General features: G+C 42.8%; 1 protein-coding gene across 1 annotated transcript in view; it reads right to left on the minus strand.

The window, feature by feature from the left end:
* Positions 1–17,499, minus strand: part of PAH (phenylalanine hydroxylase) — a 34,613-nt gene continuing 17,114 nt past the window's right edge. Inside the window, exons 4-13 of the mRNA XM_038155019.1 lie at positions 14,833–14,921; positions 12,471–12,538; positions 10,047–10,243; positions 8,972–9,107; positions 7,917–7,986; positions 6,426–6,482; positions 5,329–5,424; positions 4,879–5,012; positions 2,621–2,736; positions 1–2,059 (exon numbers count right to left, since the gene is read on the minus strand). Coding sequence (XP_038010947.1) covers positions 2,016–2,059; positions 2,621–2,736; positions 4,879–5,012; positions 5,329–5,424; positions 6,426–6,482; positions 7,917–7,986; positions 8,972–9,107; positions 10,047–10,243; positions 12,471–12,538; positions 14,833–14,921 — 1,007 coding nt within the window. The 3' untranslated portion in view covers positions 1–2,015. The remainder of the gene's footprint in view (positions 2,060–2,620; positions 2,737–4,878; positions 5,013–5,328; positions 5,425–6,425; positions 6,483–7,916; positions 7,987–8,971; positions 9,108–10,046; positions 10,244–12,470; positions 12,539–14,832; positions 14,922–17,499) is intronic.

Here is a 17,499-nt window from a genome sequence, read left to right on the forward strand (position 1 = left end):
TACTATTTAAAATGTGATTTATTTGTAGTATTTAAAGTACTTAGTACAAGATTATTTGTTCTGCAAGAAAATCTACTTTCCATACATTTCCTCTGCTTTTGAAGTGCTGAACATTTAATTTTTTTCTCGTCTGTCTTGCTGAGCAGCCATGCTATGCTGCTTTGGCTGGAGCTATTGCTCATTTAAACCTGCATTAAGGGACAGAGAATCAGACATGTGGCATCAATATTCTCTAACTATTCCTGAGCTCTCAATATCACTATAGAACTACTGCTGCTGTCATTCAAGCCAGAAGCAGAGGAGCTTGGAAAGCTGTCTGAGGATTAGTTTGAAAGACTTTACCCTTGGGATGAAATTGCCTTTTTGTAGTATACAGTTACCTCATGAGTCCTATTATATTAAGAGAGAAAAATATAGGCTACTTTCACACTGAAAATACATGTCAAGTGGGATTGAAAGATCTAGAGAGACATTGTGATGAGAAAAAAAAGAATAAAAAGATACTGAGATAAAAAAGGTTACTTCAAAGCACCAAAATGATACCATTTTGCATAAATATATGTCTATTGAAAAGGATTCCAGCTGGTATCCTTAAATTAATGTTATTACCTACCATCTATATAATGAAAAGAACTGTACTTTCTATCTTCCTAAAGGATGATGCTAACATTAAAGCCATATTGATTTTTAAACTATAAATATAAAATTAGTACTATCACAGATATGAGACTCGTGGGCTTTCAAATCCCTCTCCATCTTTTAATCTTCTAACAGAAATGTGACCCCTGAGCCATGTTAGTGCCATGATGCACAATTGCTTCAAGCTGGAAATGCAGTTCAGCTTTGCTTTGCTCCTTCTGCTCCAATGCTGAGTTCCCTCCTTCAACCAGGGAGCTACAAGGAGGCATTATACAATGTGCACCAGTCCAAGAGGGCACTTAGCTGATTGAGTGAAATTTATTGGGTAAATACAGAAGGAGTTTCCTGAACAGCAAAACTCTTCTCTCTCCATGCTCAGCTGTTGAGTTAAGCTGGAGCCACCTTTGGTTCCACTTGCTGACGCAGCTGAGATATACTCCAGGAAAAATAAAACTGCTTTCACCAAAAAAAAAAAAAAAAAAAAAAAAAAAAAAAGAGAGAGATTAAAGCTCAGATGGGCAGTGGAGATACAAAAAGGTGTCATTACTTAGGACCTGTGTTAAAAGATAACATGTTTGGGTTTGAATGCAGTTAGACTGGGGCACAGCTGACCCAGGCCTTCCATGGCTTTGGTGGGGACTCTAGCCACAGACACAGTGAATTAGGAGTTGGAAGGCCCTGAGTCTTCAGCTGCATGGTAACAAGCACTTCCTCTCCATTTCCAAGGTGCTGGTATCCACCTTCTAGGCTGTGAGACCAGAAAGTTAAGAGGCACCTCTCAGGGAAGGACACACACAGAGAAAATGTAGTCTTCACACATCAGCCATCTACTGTGAGCAGAGCAGCTGAGAATGCCTGTTAAGAGAAATCTCCCCTTGTACCCTGAAAGATCTCCCTGTATACCCTGAAAGGTGTCGAGTTCCAGACTCCATGGGAACCTTGGACAACTGGGAGGCACTGAGTGGAGAGTGACTGTGAGAGAAGGCAAGGTGGATCACTGTTCATCATTGACATCCCATCTCTGGTCCCAGACCTCACAGGTGCAGCAGATTATGCTCTGCATGGTGAAGATCTCCTTCTGCTAACCTTCGGCACAAAACAGATACAGACTTCCCCCAGGTTCCCAGGAATAAGGTAATTTTTATACATTAATGAGAAAAAAATGGATTAGTGTCTGAAGGCCAGAAGAGTTGAAGGTGTAGAGCCATACAGGTGAGTATAGGTGTATAGATGTCTGTTTTTCTGCTAATCTCTAATAATTAAGATATATAACATAATTATTGATGCAGTTCACTGGAAGATAATAGACTGAGGCTAGATCAAGACTGGCATTTGCACATGATAGCTTCTAGACACTAGCAAGTGACAGCAAATCTTCATTTGATCTTCTGGAGGGCATTGCAAAGGATCCCCATCTCACCTGCAAAGGAAATAATCAGAGCAGTTAATTCCAGAACTAACCCATTTCTAACACTCCTGTATGTTTTTTGCCCTTTATATCCATTCTCTTAAAGAATAAGGTGAGCACAGAAGTGCTGAACTGGACACCTTTATTAGGGCCTTCCTGGAGCTAGGTCTGCAGAGTCATCCCTTTGCCTTCGTTAGCCATACAGGCTGGCTCACAGGATCAGAGGAGCTAGCTCTCAGCAGGCTAGCCAATGTGAGGGGGAAAATGTGATCAAAGCCATGCTTCTCTTCCTTACTGAAAACAGCTAGGATCCACCTCAAGGCCATCTGCCACTTCCTAGCATCTCCCCTAAAACTTGAGTTTTTCAGATTTAGCAAGTTACAGTCAAGTGCAAATGCTTCTTGAAGCTTGGCTAGAATTGGGAAGTAATTTTTTCATGAGAAAGGAGATATGTGCTGCCTTATCTTGGATAGGCTCAGAGCATAAAATGCAACCAGATGGAATCTGCCTTGTGGTTCCTATTTCTGACCCAAGTTTTGAGGAATTCAAGGTAACAAATGTGCAATTCCTTACTATTGATCGTGTCAGCTAAGTTCTTCAGCTGCTTTGCATTGTCCAAGACTTCAATCCTCTGTGTGTAGGGATTGTACCGAACAGAGAAAGGACGAGGGATTGTTTGAGCAAATTTCCTGAGGGAAAAAAACATAAACAAATGTACAGTTTAATTTTTTTTCCCACTAATTCTTTTCTTGGTGTGTGCATTTGTTGATTGTGAGGATAAGAAAATCTATGGGAGGAAATAACTGAAATTCCTACTGATCTGAGACCTACAATGTTCTGCAACACATTTGAAACTGCATTTGTCCTTATCACCTCTGGGTTTTGTTTTTTTCTGAACAGAACTAAGCTATTGGCATGGCAACACTGCTCGTGGTATAGGCCAACTATGTAGCAACTGGGATCTGCCAAGCTTGAAAACCTCATTTTCCTTTCATTAGTGCAAAAGGTAGGAATTCTAATCCAAGTTTTAGTTGCTGGGGAATTAAGGTCAAGGATCTACGTCATCCTGGTATGCCAAGGAGCAAGCAGGCACCTACTTCTGGCATGGTCTAGCTCTTAAATTACCTGGTAGTTTGCAGGTAATTTAAGAGCTAGATGATAGTTAATTGAGTGAAGCAGCATTCTCTTCTGCAAAATAGTTAATTCCAATGTCAAAAGCATTAAGATTTTGGTGTCTTGGGAAAATATTAATTTGCATAACCACAGAACTGCAGAAAGAAGGGCTCTGAATGGGATGAGATGGTCAGAGCTATTGTTCCAGGCTCCTTGTAGACCCCAGCAGGATACTGGCTTATATATCTGCTTTGTATTACTGAAGTTATTGCTGAAAGAGGAAGGGAAGCACGCAGGAGTTGATTATGGAGCCCCACTACACAGACTGTGACTCAGCAGGGAAAATCCCATACGTCCAGAACAGTGGAATATGCTGGATGCCACCCCCACAAAGCTTCTTCAGTTTAAACCTTATTATTAACCTTATTAAGGACATTGTCTCAAACAGAACTCAGTATGAACAGGCCACAAGGTGTGATAGTGACAAAATATTACATTGGTTATGATGAATTTAGCAGCATTGGTCTAGTTTTTTCTAAGAGGAGAGATCACATTAGCAGATGGCTTTCCTAAATCTCAGCTGAAGGTAAGATCCCAATTAGAAGATGAATGCCTTAAGCTGAGATAGTTTAGGTCAGTCTCAGAATAATTTTTCAGAAAGGTATTCTGTTGCCCACAAACACATATGTCCAGATGCAAGCCTCTAACACAGGCACTGGACCAAACCCCAGAACTTCTATTTCAATTTAACTTCTTTTTTCAATTTGGTCACTGAGACAAATAAAAAAAGCTCCAAGATATCCAGCTAAGTGAGGCAGCATTTTCCTGTTCCTCAAGGAGCTTACTACTCAGGGATACACACAGAGAAGACAGAAGCTGTGTCTAGGAAAATAATAGCACAACCCAGAAGAGAAGACCATCTTTCCCAGGTATTTCCCCAGAGAAAAGGGCACAAGGAAAAGCTGCAGACTTATGACGACTAAGGAAGCAGCAGGGGAGAGAGCCAGGAAGACCTCAGAGCTGGGGAGCCTGAGGCAGCAGAGTATCTTGGGATGTAGAACAATTTATCTTTGAATGGTAGAAAGATAAGGGACTGCAGGTCTGGCACAAGCCTGTGTGTGGCATTTTCAAGTGAGAAATAAGTTGAGTGTGAACCAAGGCTAGCCTCCAGTGGCTTGACTAACACCCAGAAATATGGCAGCACGTTGGTATATTAACAGGAATAGAAATATTGTCAAGGTGAAAACAAAGCCAAACCCCAACACAGGCTGAGCCATTCCTGTTCCAAGAATCAGAACTGAACCTGGACATAACTTCAGAGGAAAAGGAGTAGATAGTATGAGATTTTTTTACATGAACTGTTAATTCTAGTAAGGGTAAAGCTACTTGGTTTGCATTAATTAGCCAGCTTTGACTTTAAATGTTAGTATCACTGCAATGGAACAAATATTTTTTTTTGGTGCATTTTGGTTAGACAAATGAAGCTCTTAGTTACACTAAGCACAAATTCTTGGTTTTATGCATAAGGTATATTTCTGTTACTACTCATTTTTTCCCAAGATTCTGAAGATATAAAATGTTTATTATGTTTAAGCATTGCACAGATTTTTCTAATGCCTCTCAAAAGATGATTGTCAACCCAAGACCCGTTATGGCAATGAGATCCACTGTATTTGCAGCAGACAAGAATGAGTTCTTCTCTGGAATGACTGGGGTACCTTAGCTTTTCTTTTGCATCTTTAAAACTTTCAGCAACATAGTAGATAGGCTGGAACTCAGTAACACAGTACTTCTGCACGGAGGTCTTCTCCAGGACAAGAGGCCGAATCTCAGGCTTACTTGACAAACAATACTATGAACAAAAAATTAAGAAATTCATTTCAGTGGAAGAGTGTTCGAACATGCTGTGAAAGAAGTCAAGAGCAACTATATTTCAGACAGGGAAGAGTTTCTCCTGTGGTATAGAGTGATAATGTCACTGGGAAAGAAGGAGGTGCGAGTTCCCTGTGTATCCATACACCTACACATTTATCAGAGCTCTACAGTGAAGTACTACATTTCATCCTACTTCTATGCACAAAGTATGAAGCAAAACCAAAGACCTGAAGACATTCAGAAAAGGAATTTGAACAGTTGTAAACATATTTGAAATATTTTCTAGAACACACCTGCAGTTCCCCAAATGAAGACAGCAGCCCTGCACCATATGCCTTGAGGGAATCTCCTTCCTTACAAAGTCCAAACTCAACTGTAAACCAATAAACCTGGAGAAAAAATGAGACAGAAACTAATTACTAGATAAAAAGTACACCATTTATTTGAATACATTTAGAGTTTTCATTTCTATGTAAGATGATGTTGTGTATCAAATTCAAGTGTATAAATGCAATAAATATTTCAGACTGAAATTCTTCTCCTAGGAGAAGCACAGAACTAGACTTTCTGAGCCTGAGAATCAGTTCAGTTCCATGACAAACAAAGTTGTGTTTTACTGTGCTTATCTTTGTCAGCAGGAGCAATGAAATTACAGCAATAAGGCTTTATTTTGGCTGGCCAGCCCAGTGGAAGTTTGAACCTTATTTTAGAAAAGTTTGAGTCCTGCTTCACACAGGGCATCTGACTGCAGCAGCGGTGTGATCAGGCTGTTGGTGCAATAGGGAAGGAAGATGGTGAGTGGCCTAATTTGACTCCTGGATCCATCCTTTTGAGGGGATATCTGCCCTGGCTCAGAAAAAAACTACCCTATCTATCAGAAGTGTCAAAGCTGGTGGAATTCTTTGCCCAGGTGGCCCCCATTTGGTACTGGGGGCACTAATCTCAGAGCAATACCCCCAGTTTTATTCAAAGTTTGCAGCTCTGGGTCTCAGTAGTCTCAGAGTAGCTATCCAGGTGATCTATGTTGACTACCGAGGATAGTGCCTGCCGGGCAAAGTGGAAGAGATGCTTGAAGGTGAAATAACTACAGAAGCTGCCTCTTGAAATTTCCTGTGGGGATGTAGCAACATATAATCTTTTCTTGCCCAATATGTTTGTGCTGGAGGAAATCTCGTTTGGGCTTCTGTGTTTAATCACAACTGTCACTTTGAATAAGGGGTGCCAAAGCTATTTTCCTTTAGTGCAACTGTTTCAGGGTAGGGTTTTCCAGTCATGGTCTTCACTCTGATCCCATTCAGCTCTATGGGAGTTCTATCAGTGACTTCAGTGGCAACAGAATTAAGACAACACAGGGCGCTTTGGAAAATTGAGCCCTCATTTATTAAATTACCGTAGCAAGTTTCTCGATGAAATCATCTGGAGCTCCCAGAGATGCCAGTCCAATTTCCTGTAACAATAAACCATTATTCTTCAAGCTGTTTATTGCAAACATTCTTCCTGCCCCCTCTTATGTAATTGCTCACATTTTAAATGTTACCATTGCTTACTACCACACACAAATGTTTACAGGACATGTTCCTATCATGCAAGATCAATTTTAAACCAGAAATCTCTCCAAAAATGAACAAAGGGTCTTGTCCAAATGTCATTTACAAGGCATGATCCTTTGTGCCTGGTACAAAGCCCATTGAGGTCAAATAAAATTTTCCTCTTACTTTGTCAGGCTTTTGATCAAGTCTACAATGAACATCTGAGAGAATGACAGGGACAAAAGGAGGCAAATCAATCCCACCTACACACCTGATATATTTCTCTTTGTTTTGATGGGTCCTGATTAAAGGAGTTTTCCTGGAGCCTTGAATGAACTATTTTTTCTGAATGACAGGGCACGATTTGAAAGAGCTTATTGATACCTTGGGAGCTAATGGAGATTTTTTCCAGGAGGCATGCAATGGTTAGATTCAAAAGACAGAACAGGAGACTACATATAGCCAGGATCCTTTCTGGATTTGCTCTAGTGAGGACTGCATAGTGCAAAAATCAGAGGGCTCTCCCCACACACAGCAAAGGCATTAGAGCAGCCTATCACCATGTCAAATCCTAGTAAGCCAAGGTACAGTAGGGCTCATCAAGAAGGAAACAGCAGTTCTAGGAAAGGGTAAAACCTAAAGGCAATACTGAAAACTTACTAATGAGATCAAACTGACTTTCATCTTTTGAGATGTTACATCAAGCCTCCCTCCCTCCCTTTCATCCTCCCTCCTTCCCTTTCATCCTCTCTTCCTCCCTTCCTTCCTTCCCTCTTTCAGTCTATAAGTCTTTCTGTCTTTATGCCTTTCTCTCTTTGTGTATTTCCATGTTTTCTGGTAGGACACAGCCAAAAGTTTACTGCCTCACCAGGGTTTAGCTTCTTTTCCAGAGACATTAACACTACCAAAAAGAAATCTCCTTTTCCAGCATTTTCCCATGCTTACAGTTGAGACAGTTCCTCACTTTACGCAGCCTCCAATGTCACTTCAACAGAAAACAAAACAAAACCTCCATTTTCCCTAACATTTGAATATCATCATGAGGTAATAATCCATCTGACTCATGAGCTATGTGACTTCACTCAGAAGGATCAACATCTGAAGCAAGGTTTTAAAATGATGGCTTCACAGGGTCAGTCAAAAGCAACTCACACAAGACCATGTTTGGAGTTGGACTTTATGTTTTCTCCTACGTGAATTGTGTCCAGATTTCAAGCAATAAATAACCACCTCAGCCACTCTTACACAGTATGCTTAAAGGTGAATCTGCAACATCCTCCACAGCTCTTGGATCATCCTCTGAATTACTGTGTGTTTAATTATATACGTAATATAACCACTAAATAACTTACCTGGGAAAACTGAGCAAAACTGGGATCAGCAAAAAGAGGCACGTGTCCTAGCAGCTCATGACAAATATCACTGCAGGAAAACATGACAACTGAATAACTGTGATTCAGGAAAAGTCCAGCAATGCTGGAAGAATGCCTTAGAGCCAGCACACAGTCAAGAGCACAGTGCATTTGCTCCTATCAGCAGATATTGTCCACAGGAAAACATTTTGCTCTGAAATTATTCTTGTGGTGGAAATGCTTGCAAACCCCAGAGTTTTCTGTGTTTTTGCATCATACATCCCTCAGCAGCAAGGACTGTTAGATTTTTCAAATACAGAAAAGTGATTTGGTGAGATGGAAAGGTGAAGGGGATAAGATGTCCAAAAAAGACCTAGCAGACCTTTTTTGAAGAAAAAAAAAAAGGAAAAAAAAAGATATTTCAGCCTGGCATGATGACAATGGGGTAAAAAAAAAAAAAAAAAAAAAAAAAAGGCAGGAAAGAAAATCAGAATAATCAAAAAAAAAAAAAAAAAAAAAAAAAAAAAAAGAAAGGAAAAAGAGTTAGTGGAAAGTAGGGAGCAAAAAAACCCAAAGAGAAACCAAGGAAGAATTGCAACAATATGAAGCAGAATAAGAACAATGGACAGGGACGAGAGCAGCACTCCAAAACAAAAAAGAGATGGGTTCTGGGCTTCTGAGAAGTCTGAGCTTTTCCTGTCTTACTGCCAGAAGCTTGCTTGCAGCAGGGAAAGTCCTTGCTGCACTACTTGGTGCTAATAGCTTAGCTAAGTGCCCTTGCACACTGCTCTCTTGCATCTCAGCCACCCCACAAGCAGGCCTTCAGTAGCAAAACTGTCTCATCTGCCCCAGGAGAACTTGCAGAAGTGGATGCAGACTGTTAAACACACTAGAGAGGCTCCATAAAGGTTTCCAGAAGAGAGCAGTCCCTCGGCTGCTCTCCCTTAGCCCTGTTCCCAGGCATGCTGCAGAGTCCCAGGCAGATATTCCCAGCTTGTCTGACCCCACTGAGGGTGTGCAGCAGCTTGACAGCCTTCATGTGGCAGAGTACTCACGGCTCCGGGGTGTACATGGGCTTGGAAGCGTGGCGGATGTACTGCGTGGAGTGGAACACCCGGAACGCCAGCCCCGCCAGGAAATCCCGGGAGGAGAGCAAGCCTGCAACAGGACGCAGCCGAAACCCAGTGCAGCCTAAAGGGACAGAAAGACAGCATCTTAAAACCAGCTGGTGTGTTTGATTTATCCTCATCCAGACTCCTTAGAGTGGGAAAAGTTTGTTGATGGCTGTTGTTTTGGTTTTTTCTTTAATCTCCCTTTTGTAGATGGATAATGAGATGATTGGCTCTTGCAATTAAAAGATAACTATTGTGTGAATATTAAGAAAAGCTTTGGTGATGTATAGTTATGTTATTACAGTTTAGATGTCCTCTGTGCTCCCCATGGTTCCCTTTCCCCCATTGTATTGTTGCCATCAGACAGCTGGGGTTGTCTAGGACAGGTAAAAAGAAGTCGTGCACATGTGTCCCTTACCTGGGGCAGTTGGGAATGGAAAAGCTTGGTGCTTAGGGAGTGAGGCATGGCAACACCTGATCTCCAATCAACACCTAACCTACAATCAAGTCACAAGAAAGCAGTCTCCACTGATAAATGGCAAAGAGCTGACTGACAGACTTTGGGAGGGGCCAGGGCAGGCTGATGCAACCCCAGGGCTATAAAAGACTGAGCATCCATCTTGAAGATGAACTGGCCACCTGGTATCCACGAGGGGCAGTTCCCAGCACTGTGAATTTTTCCTTATGTAGTTCTTTTGTTGTATTTTTGTTAAGGTTTAAGAAACCTTCTTAAATTTTCACAGTGAGCAGTTGTTTCTCACATCCTTATATTAAATAGAGTTTAATTGCAGGCAATTTTCTGCCCAGGAATACCACCAGCACAGTATCTGAGCATTTATTCCATTGTATCCCTGGAAGGATTAGAGAAAGACCTGGGACAAAGGCTAAGTGGTGTGCCCAAAGACCATAGGGAACCTTTGATAAATCAGGGATTGTTTTTCCTTCTCTGGAAGCACCATCCCCACTGATAGCTGAGGCCTTTCATTTCATTTGGTTCTTTTAGGGGCTTCAAACTTACTCTGCAAGAAATTTGAAATATCTTCAAGCTGGGGAATATTGTCCTCTCTGTAGCCACAGTACTTCTCCAGCAGTGGGAACACGTGGTTGTGTTCATAGCAAGCATGAGTTGGATACAGACTCTTCAGCTCCCTGAAGACAGTGCCCCAAGTTTTCTTTTCTTCTTCAGTATAGGTGACACGAGGAATAGGTTGGCCACTAGAAAGAAAATTAATGTCCTCAACAGCAGCTACAGAAAATGTCCTATGCCATCAACATGCTTTTTGTCCTTTCCCACTTGCATTTTCAAAACAATTTTCTTATTCTGCTTCATGTTGCAGCTTTACTAGGACTGGCCAGGAGCTGCTGGTGCAGGAGAGGAGATTCTTTTGGGCTGACATGCAAGTGCAAAAGGAGCCTCACTTGTCCCTAGGCAGTGTCTGGAAAGGACTCTACTGACCTTGGCTAAGATAATGACCTTTAGACAGCTCCTTATTAGTGTGTTAAAAAAAAACAAACAACAGTGCTTATTTGTCTTTTAAAGGTGTTCTTCCAAAAATACTTGCTTGCTGTTGGTTTCAATTTATTTTTTCTTTCTTGATATGAAGGAGCTGTTTTACATCTTGCTCTAGTGAGCACAGAGAAATTCTGATCTGGGCTCTGTGCTGTAACAGATGCAGACTCCAGCCAGTTTGACTTTTTATAATTATAAGGAGCAATAATGAGTTAAATCCCACCCTCAGGCCTCCACGTGCTTAGCTCATGTTGAAGCTAACAGGAGTTATGCATCACAAGCAATGCAGTTTGGCCTCCTGTGAATAACCAATTCCTTAGCAATAATGTTAAGGCCATAGGTGAATCCAGCAGCTGTGAAAAATCAAAGGGGTTTAAGTAACTTAATAGGTTTAACAACACTGCTGGAGCAATGCTGAAGCTTTCCAAACCCCAGAGACCCATTGTTAAACTTTTGATGACACCCCACCATCTCCCACTTTCTCTTTTTTTATCTTGAGCCTCAGGGCAGCTCCTCTGGAGAGCCATCACCCTCTGTCTCTCTGTATCAGCTCTCCTTGATCTGTGGAGCTTCAAACATCATGTTGAATTATGAGGATTTTTGTTCCTATAGCACTCCTAAATAATCCTCAACCACCTTCCAGGGCTACTGGGGGAAGCTATGGCTTTAAAACCTTTCCAATTTCAATAAAAAAAACAAATTCTAGGGATCAATGGGGCCAGAAGCAAAGTAAGGCAGAGGGAAGAGGCAAGCTAAAAGCAAAGAAAGGAGAAATCAGGGATATTGAGCATTCAACAAAAACAGTGGGTAAATCTATCATGAAAGGAGGCAAAAAAACAAAGGCAAAGTTGGGGCAAACAGCACAAAGAGGACAGAACAGATGCAAAAGAAGGGATACAGAAGAGGATTAAATTAATGTTAGGAAGAATACAAGGCAAGCAACCACTGACCCATCTCACTGTTGCAGCTGTGTAGCACCTTCACAACTTAAGAACCCTTTCCTTTACAGTGAAGCCTGGTAATTTGGGTTGTGCCTCCCTTCCTCTCCACTTCTCTGTAACTTCTGTGGGATATCTAAGAATGGACAGTAGATCTGTTCACATCTGGACACAAAAATCTTATCCAAATTTTCTAGCTATAAACTGGGTTTTTGACTTATTTCACCTGACATTTTGTACTTTCCATCAACCAGTCCAATTTAGTCTCTCCTTTTGTGATCACATGATTAGCTCTTTGGCTCAGGAGCTATCTTTTGATCCTGTGCAAATTGTAGCCCAAAATTTACAACATGTTATTTTTTCCTTTGCAAACACAGTTTTTACCAGTCCCAGCAAGAATCAGGCCCAGTAGTACTGATCCATACACGTGAGTGTCTCTGGCATTTAAAGCAATCAAATAAGCCTGTTCTAACTGAATTTATCATCTCTATTAATTTATTTTTCTTGAGAAATGAAAGCCTAAATTGCTGATTGCAGCTGGATTAGACATGATAAAAGTAGGGTAACAGACACTGGATTAGCATCAAAACCATATGTTATTCATTATTTTAATAGTGTATGCAGACCCTGCTTTAATGTTAATGATAGACACTCCTCCCCTGGCCCTGGTTTAATGGGGAATACCAGATTTATTCAATGCTCAGGTCTTTGTAGCAGCAACAGTCTGCTGCTCAATTAGACAACAAAGCTGGGAAAGAGGGGTGTTGTGGGGAGAGAAGTGAGATGATGTCTCTTCTGAACGTGTGCCTGGAACAATTTACCTTTGTTTTGCTGCGTTTTGGGGATAAATGCATGGGAAGATTTAAACACATGGCAGAGAAAAGCCAACAGCAGGAGGATGCTTGTGGAAAAGCAGGGATAGGCAGGAGGGTGAGCACCCTAGGAGAGGGCAGGAGATGAGGGCTTGCTTTGCTCCCTTGCAGTGGGTACTCACTGTCTGTAGTTGTAGGCGATATCCGCAAACTCCTTCCTCCGGGCCCGGTACACAGGATCTTTGAACCCCTGAAGAGAAACAGTGATGGTCCGTCCATGCAAAATGGTCAGTAAGGGCAAAAGGTGAAGAGCCTTCCTCCCGGTGAGCACCCTCAGGCATGGCTGGTGCATCCAAGAAGTGCAGCAAGCTGGTGGGAAATCTGCCTCCGTTCTGCCAGGCTCCACTCAGCCAGGGCACTGCTCCTCCCTGGGCTGCTGAGCCACTGAGCAGCTGCAGTCTCTCACCACCCCCACCACCCAAATCCTTTCTTTTTCCCATTTCCACTTCCTATAAGATAGGAAAACTTGTTCCTTTACAGAAACAACAAGGTGCTCCTGGCAAGAGCAGCCCAGAATTATCAGTACTCAGATAACCACGCTCTTCTGGTTTCCCTTGAAGCTTGTTGCTGTCCCTGGCACAGCTGGGCTGCTCTAGAGAAGCAGAATCAAAACACATTAGAAACACATTCATTAATTCAATCGGACCTTTTAGGCAGATTTTCAGCATGAACCACACTTAAAAGTGCTCATTTTCAAACTGCTGCAGGATCAGTAGCCACTTTGCAGGCCAAAAACCTCTATTTGTAGTACAAATTTGACCATTTGAAGGCAATTAATGACTACAAAGAATGTCGAATAGACCTTGTGGCTGGGAGCTTGACCTTTGCAGCTAATTAGCAATAAAACCAAGGATAAGAAATAAAACCTCTAAATCTTCTTCTGGGATAACCATTCTCCCACCCTAGTTTAGACTAAGAGATCCTCAGGACCAGGAGTGCCTTCACCACCTGGAGTGCAGAAACATCCTCCTTCCAAGCTAGGATGCCCTTCTACAGGGTAAACAGGAACAGCTCCCTGGGCACTGCAGCAGTCCATAAATGCATCTCTTAGACTAAGAGATCCTCAGGACCAGGAGTGCCTTCACCACCTGGAGTGCAGAAACATCCTCCTTCCAAGCTAGGATGCCCTTCTACAGGGTAAACAGGAACAGCTCCCTGGGCACTGCAGCAGTCCATAAATGCATCTCTTAGTGGTCAATGGCACAACTGGACTGAGGGGCCACAAAACACAGCCAAGTACAGGAGGCAGCTGAAGTGGAGTGTAAATTCACGGGTGTGACTCAAAAAGGGATAGCCAATGGCCAAAAAAACGCACTGTCCAAGGTTAACCTGTCATGGAGGTCATTGTGATTAAATTCCATGCCTCACTTTACTAAAAACACAGGCTCCTTTATTTTCTCATTTTCTGCACTCTATGGACTGTCACCTATTTACCCCAGCAGCTGGCTTTTTTTTTTAAGGCACAAGTGCTCACTAACTAATTCTAGGAGCTGGAGGAGAGACGCTTCATTCCTTTTTATATAGTTTTCTTTTCTTTTTTTTTTTCCTTGGTTCTTTTTTCAAACACAGTCTTGGTCTATTCCCACATGACACACAAGGGGGCCATTGGCTCAGTGTACCTCCTTTCATTCTGCCTCTCATATGACCACAGTGAACATCATGAATCATTGTACATGGTACATAACACGTCTTGAATTAAGCAATAGGTAGTGAATGACTAATCACCCTATCTCAATTAAACTAATAGCAGCAATTTTTGGTGCACTGCATGTAATTTATTTGTAATCACCCTATCTCAATTAAACTAATAGCAGCAATTTCTGGTGCACTGCATGGAGCTCAGTGTGTTTTCACAAATGAAAGTAAGTTGTTGTTTGCTTGGAGAGGGAATAGAGGCAGAAAATATTCTTGTATCTGAACAAAACTGAAAAACCGCAAAACAGTTTTTTTTTAACAGCTAAGTCAATGAACAAAACTTTCTGATGCTACCATTTAAACCATAAACTTTTTGAACCAAGAACATTTTCTTTTGTCATGTCTCACCGTAAAAGTACCATGTCAGATTTAGTATCCACATAACAATACACTGAGCTAAATCATGTGTATGTAATCAAGAATGAAAAAAGTCTTTGTTTCTCTGGACTATGCTTCTTTTTCTTGTTAGTGATACACAAAGTGAGCTTGAAATCACTACATCAGAGCATCCTGGGAAGATTAAATGTGTCCTTGCCTTTTCAGTGCCTTGTGCACTGAAAACCACTACAACTTTTAAGATCTTCTGGCATTTGCTCAATTATAGCAACCTTTGGTTTGATTTATTCCATAACCAGGGATTGGGCTGATTATAACCCTAGAAATGTGGTAGCCTTCTTGTCCTGTACTATGAGAAATTTAGTCTACTAGATCTGTACTAAAAAAGAGCAAATGTAAACGAGAGGAACATCAGTGCCAATAACTAGAAAAATTGCTAAAAATAATTCTTACAGGATGATCAGCATCCAATTCTGCTCCATAGCTTAGGATCTGATTGGCAAACCTGTCCAGCTCCTGGATACTTCTTGGGAACCACGGTACTGCAAAACAGAAAAGAAATAGTGACTGGTATCCTTTGTTACTTGATTTTTGGCCTTCTTCTGATATTTTCATCTTTTCATCACATATATAAATAAGCATAGGCAAGGGGCTAAATTCTCTCAATCTTTTTCCCCGTAGGAGGAAACAAGAACAAACCAAGCAAATTGTCTTGAATTTGTGATTTTTTCACACTGTTGGAAGAATACAGAACTTCAAGAGCATCTGAAGCTTGGTGCAGAGCTGGTTTGTAATGTTTATGATTTTCTGTTTATTACTTCTGGTATCTTGGCTTATCAAAACGCAGAAAATTTTCACAATAAGCCAGAATCATGCCTTCAAAGGAATCACAAGAAACTCCACAACAAAGATTAAGAATTTTTGGACTGTCTGAAACACTCTAAGACCTACTTGGTGGCCCCACTTGAGCTAGGATTCTGAAACAAAACAACAAATGGCATTCTAATACCTCGGACTAGCACTGTATCACTGCAGTCATTACACAATAATGCATTCACTTGATTAACTTTCTTGGTCTGGTTCTCTATTGCTTTGTAACTCATATGCTATACCCGCTGTCCCAGGCACAGCCAGCATGTGAGAAGGGACCATGTTGACCACACTGAGTGTGATGCCTGTGTGACCTTCTTGTTACAGGAGGACATAAGGTGAAGGACAACGAAGAATCACAGGGATTTCCAGATGTGATGTGTTGAGATAAAAAAAAGAGTAAGTCAAGCATCTTCATGGCAATTCAATACAGGGGACTGAACAGGGACAGCCTCTACCAGTAAAAAGTTTGCAATCCATCAGGAGACTTTCTTGTGCAAATGGGTGTTGCTTGCTCAGCCAGTGCCTGGGAAACAGCTGATTCCCCTCTGTGGCTCTCTGCTCAGCTGGGAGCTCTGCTGCTGGGCCATACCTCCCCATCTTATTTTGGGGGCTGTGCCAAGCGAACCTGATCCTCGGCCAGCAGCTGCTGAAGGAATTCCCTGCAGTGCCTTGGTGATGCGGCTCATCCCAGACCTGATGGACCACCTGCAGGATAAGAGGATCTCTGTCTCCAGGACTATTCAGCCGTGCCTTGTGCCGAGCCTCACAGCACGGAGGGCGCTTGAGGCACTGGGTTTCTGCGAGGCACCTGCACAGAGGCGCTGGAGCAGCAGCAGCAGCTTTACAGGGCTCGATTTGGGGCCCCAGGCAGACAGAGAGAGGGCACCCACACCCCGGACTGCTGTCCCACCGCCAGCCTGGCTCCGTGCTGGGAGCCTTCACATTTGTTTGCAGCTGGCGGCTGCTGGCCAGGAAGATGCCGGGATGCCTGGGATTCCCGGGATGCAGGGACTCGCTCAGCGGGACCCCCGGCGGTGCCTCCCCTTCCCCCGCCCGGCACAAGAGGGATTTGGTCCGCTCCTCTCCAGGATGCGCACGCTTCTCCGTGCCCTAAAAACCAGACCTGAGCAAGTCACTAGATGGCAGCAGCAGACCCAGGAAGGTCCCAGATGGGTTTCTTTGCTGCTGGAGGTACCGCTAGTTCTCCTAATTGCTCCAGAAGCACTCTCTCCCCTCCCTGTCAGAAAGTTTCCTGCACCCCCAACCCCTTCACTTAAACTACTCACAGCGGGGAGTAGAAAAAGGTGTTTGATCTATAGAGATCACTACTTACACCCATTTTCTATCTAGGTTTTTCTCCTGGCTGTATCGCTGAGCTTTGTGTGATGGTGGGGAATTGCTCCACTGTTTTGTGCTTTCAGACTCCTCACTACCAGCCTGGGGTGAGGCACACTGGTGAATGGTTTTGTGTTAGGCACTGGGGAAAAAAGGCTGCCTGGCAGCCCAACAGCAAAGGATTTGTCAGTGTTAGAGAGAAAACCACTCTTCTCAGGGGTGCACCATGACCTGAAGGGTCCAAGCTGTGTAGAAAAATTGGTGGGGGCTGAAGTCTGCACTGGATTTTGGCAGTGATGTCTGTAGGGCTTTGCTGGCCTTTGCTGGGCAGGGTTTGAACCACTGCTGACTTACTCTCCATACAGACTTATTCTCAAGATTGCATTAGTACTTGGTGCAGACTTCATTACAGACTCAAGGAAAAACTGACTCTGGGCTGATGTGGTGTCAGTCCTGGGTGTGGAGATGGGTGACTTGCTTTTTCCCTGAACAGGAGAAGCAACTTATCATCCTGGCACAAAGTCCCGATCCTGCCTACCCAAACACCAGCAGTAGTTAATGAGAGCAGCTCTGAGCTTGCAGAGCTGGATGGACGTGGCAGGCTGTGAAAGGGAAATCCCAAGGAGACTTAGTGCTGCTTGCACCAGCATAAGTTGTTAAGTTGGGTCCTGGAAAGTGCTGAGCTTTCTCAGCTCTCACGGAAACAAGAATCAAATATTCTGAGCACAGTTCTGGGGCAAACACTGCATTAAGACCATACAGCCCTCACATTGAGGGCCAGGGTGAAAAAGGCTACTGGTGGGTCTTCTGCCTAGATGTGATGTGCCAGGGCACTGTCCCCAGCCCTCCCAGAAACTATTCAAAAGATCAAATCAAATTACCCCCTGGCTGAATCTATCCCATATTTTGTTT

This window comes from Motacilla alba, chromosome 1A (genome assembly GCF_015832195.1).
Source record: "Motacilla alba alba isolate MOTALB_02 chromosome 1A, Motacilla_alba_V1.0_pri, whole genome shotgun sequence".
Lineage (NCBI taxonomy): Eukaryota > Metazoa > Chordata > Aves > Passeriformes > Motacillidae > Motacilla > Motacilla alba.